At 34.8% G+C, this 345-nt stretch overlaps 1 protein-coding gene across 1 annotated transcript in view; it reads right to left on the bottom strand.

Moving 5' to 3' along the window:
• The window catches only part of EMH_0004180 (pyridoxal phosphate phosphatase, putative), a gene marked incomplete at both ends in the record, with an annotated part of 4,071 nt that overhangs the window by 433 nt on the left and 3,293 nt on the right, over positions 1–345 (bottom strand). The window contains one exon of the mRNA XM_013496666.1: positions 187–271. Within this exon, the coding sequence (XP_013352120.1) occupies positions 187–271 (85 nt within the window). The remainder of the gene's footprint in view (positions 1–186; positions 272–345) is intronic.

Genomic DNA, 345 nt, shown 5'->3' on the forward strand with positions numbered 1-345 from the left:
ATAAAAAAAAATTTTTTTGAAAATTTTAAAATTAGGGTTTAGGGTTTAGGGTTTAGGGTTTAGGGTTTAGGGTTTACTTGTTTGGTGGAGAAGTTTCCTAGTGGGTCTGTATTGGTACCAATAAAAACAGCATTTGTTTCATTTATATATAATTGAGCTTTTTGTAGTTTTTTATAATTAAAACACCTATCGAGCCCCACAACAACAAAATCTATATTGGGGTGTATAGGCAGCTCTGGGTCCCCGGTAAAGTCAAACTCCTCATATATATCTGCATAAAACCCTAAACCCTAAACCCTAAACCCTAAACCCTAAACCCTAAACCCTAAACCCTAAACCCTAAAC

Source organism: Eimeria mitis, genomic scaffold (assembly GCF_000499745.2).
Source record: "Eimeria mitis Houghton genomic scaffold, Emh_scaff223, whole genome shotgun sequence".
Classification (NCBI taxonomy): domain Eukaryota; phylum Apicomplexa; class Conoidasida; order Eucoccidiorida; family Eimeriidae; genus Eimeria; species Eimeria mitis.